Below are 2,616 nucleotides of genomic sequence, written 5' to 3'. Positions count from 1 at the left end.
ATGGAAGGATCAGATTTCAATAGCTTGCCAGAGAATTGCATAAGTGACATCCTATCATTCACAACTCCCGGTGACGCATGTCGGTCATCGGCCGTTTCTCATGAATTCAAATCAGTGATCAACTCTGATATCTTGTGGGAGAGATTTCTGCCACTAGATTATGAGAAAATCATCTCCGAATCAGTTTCTCCCATTGATTATGAGATCATACCCACAAAGAAAGATCTCTATTTCAGTTTGTGCAACGGGATACTCACTGGTGGTGGTTGTCAGGTAATATTATACATGGCCTTGACATTTATAGAAATTTTTCTTTTTGAACAGAGGAACTTTGTCCATCTAGCATTCCTTACATCCACCCACGCATGTCCGTCTGATCATGAAAATATCCAAACATAACTTAGATGTGGCAGTGGTTTTCATTGGAACGGGCTACTGGTAAATTTTGTTATGTATTGGGTGCATGTAAACCAAAAATGTGAACCAGAATTAAGCACATTAAAAATCTGAATTGCAAACCGGTTTCTATATCTAACACTATAAATTGCATATAAACCGAATGTAAACCAGATAACAAAAACTGAAAGGAAATCAGTAAAAACAGACTTAAATTGCAAAACGATTCTGTTTCTGGCTAATTCCTATTCGGTTTGATTTTGATTTGCAAATTGTCAATATGTAAACTGAACCAAAATTGACACCCTTACATGGCCATCATAGGATATTAACACTTCAATTGAAAATGGATTAAATGAAATTAAGATCAGTGATTGATAGTTAAAAGCAAAACATATTCATAAAATTAGAACTTAAGTAGCTCAATATCATACCAATGGGATTGGTAGCCTAGTGGTGAAAAAGCCCTCAATCCATCATTGTTCGTGACAGCTGGTTGTAGGTTTGAGTCTTGGCATTTCCCACTATCGTCCATTGATCATGTTGAAGCACCGCTTGCCATATAGGGGCTTGTCCTGGGGCCTATGATCACTACCATGGAACACCTTTTTTTCATTACTAAGAAAAAAAAAAAATGTAACTCAATATCATATTTTGTTCCTGTGTAGGTTTCCAGAGGTAGCAGTACTCCAAGATGTTTGCTGGTTGGAAATCTTGGGGTCAATCAATTGCCGATTGTATCTGAAAAAACAAATGTTGGTCATCTCATCATTCAATTTGGTGAAAATGCACAAAAGTTGGATGCCCAACCTGCCGAATTGATGGTTGCAATTAAGAATGAGATCTCTATAGGAAAAGGCTATTTACGTCCACGAGACAATGAAGAAGAAGTTACAAATGATTATAGAGTAGCACATGTTAGAGCTGATGGGTGGTTTGAAATTGAGTTAGGGGACTTCTATGTTAATGCAGAAGATGATGGAGATGTGATCTTGAAATTCCTCACTTGGAGTGATTATGATTGGAAACGTGGTCTTATTGTTTAAGGCATTGAAGTAAGGCCTCGAGTTTGAAACTACTTATTAACGTAAGATGAATAAACGCAAGGCTCATGAACTTTTCTCTTGGATAGGTAAAACCACTAATAAGAGGGCCAACCTCAGGGCAACAATAAGGTTGCTTCACTGGAACTTAGTGGTCGTGGGTTCAAATCGAAAAACAGTCTCTCTATAAAGTGGGGGTAAAACTGTATATATTATGACCTTCCATAGACCTCAGAATGAAGGAAGTCTCTTACACTAGGTACGTCCTAATTAATAAGTCCGCATAATTATATATACTTTCTTACAAAATTTTGCTTTTTGCATGGGCAGGAAAATTAAATTTCTTATCTAAGGTATAAAGACTGATCCAGCCATTGCCTTGATGACAGGTTTAACGAAAGCTTTGGAGATGGGCTTTTTCAATGTTGGGCCGTATTCTTAGACGAAGCAACACTGAAAGGATGATGAGGAAGAGAATAAAGCATGTAAATTAGTGTAGCTATTAGGAATTTATCCTACATATATAATAGGTATCTTTATTTTGGTTGTCTTCTTCTGATTTTCTACTTCAATGACAGATTGTTTCTGGGACCCAAAAAGCTTCTTTTGTGTTATAATTTTGTTAGGACTTCTATGGTTTGATGGCTGATAATTAGTTCATTTCCTAGTGTGATGACTTGGCATTCATATCGGAAACACAATTGTTAAAGATTTCCTTCTAACCGTCCTAAGGTAGCGAAATTCCTTATTGCATAAATAGTGATCTCCACAAATGGTGTAATGACTGCCCCACTGTCTCCAACATGAACTTGATAAAATTGATTTCTTCGTGAAGATGCAAAGTACCAACAACTTAGACAGTAAGACCCTGTGCACCTTGACTATAACTTCTTAGTGACAACCTTAATCAAATGTGTAGGATAGGTGGGAGGTGGTGACCCAAGTTATACTTGAAAAGTTAGATTTTTTTAAGGGAAAAAAGTTATCGAGCTGACCAAGGCGGATACACTAGCACCTTTCCTTTATCTCTCTCCACTGCAATTCTATAAAAATAAATAAAAAATAAAATCAGTCTCATTGATGCACTCCCCTATGCTACTTACTTAGAGAACCATCTTCTTCCATCTATTAAAATCCCTTCACAAGGATGGTATAGAGCTCTTCTTTGGACTGGAAC

The 2,616-nt window shown here is 36.9% G+C and overlaps 1 protein-coding gene across 1 annotated transcript; it reads left to right on the top strand.

The window, feature by feature from the left end:
- Positions 1 to 1,442, top strand: LOC122089549 (F-box protein PP2-B15-like). The gene is made up of 2 exons (XM_042659287.1): positions 1 to 273; positions 1,065 to 1,442. Exons 1-2 carry the CDS (start codon positions 1 to 3, stop codon positions 1,440 to 1,442), a joined length of 651 nt encoding a protein of 216 aa, XP_042515221.1.
- Positions 1,443 to 2,616: the final 1,174 nt, after the last annotated feature.

The sequence above is a fragment of the Macadamia integrifolia genome, chromosome 9 (genome assembly GCF_013358625.1).
Source record: "Macadamia integrifolia cultivar HAES 741 chromosome 9, SCU_Mint_v3, whole genome shotgun sequence".
NCBI lineage: Eukaryota > Viridiplantae > Streptophyta > Magnoliopsida > Proteales > Proteaceae > Macadamia > Macadamia integrifolia.
Note: the sequence above shows the minus strand (reverse complement) of the source record. Positions and strands in the feature narration are given on the sequence as shown.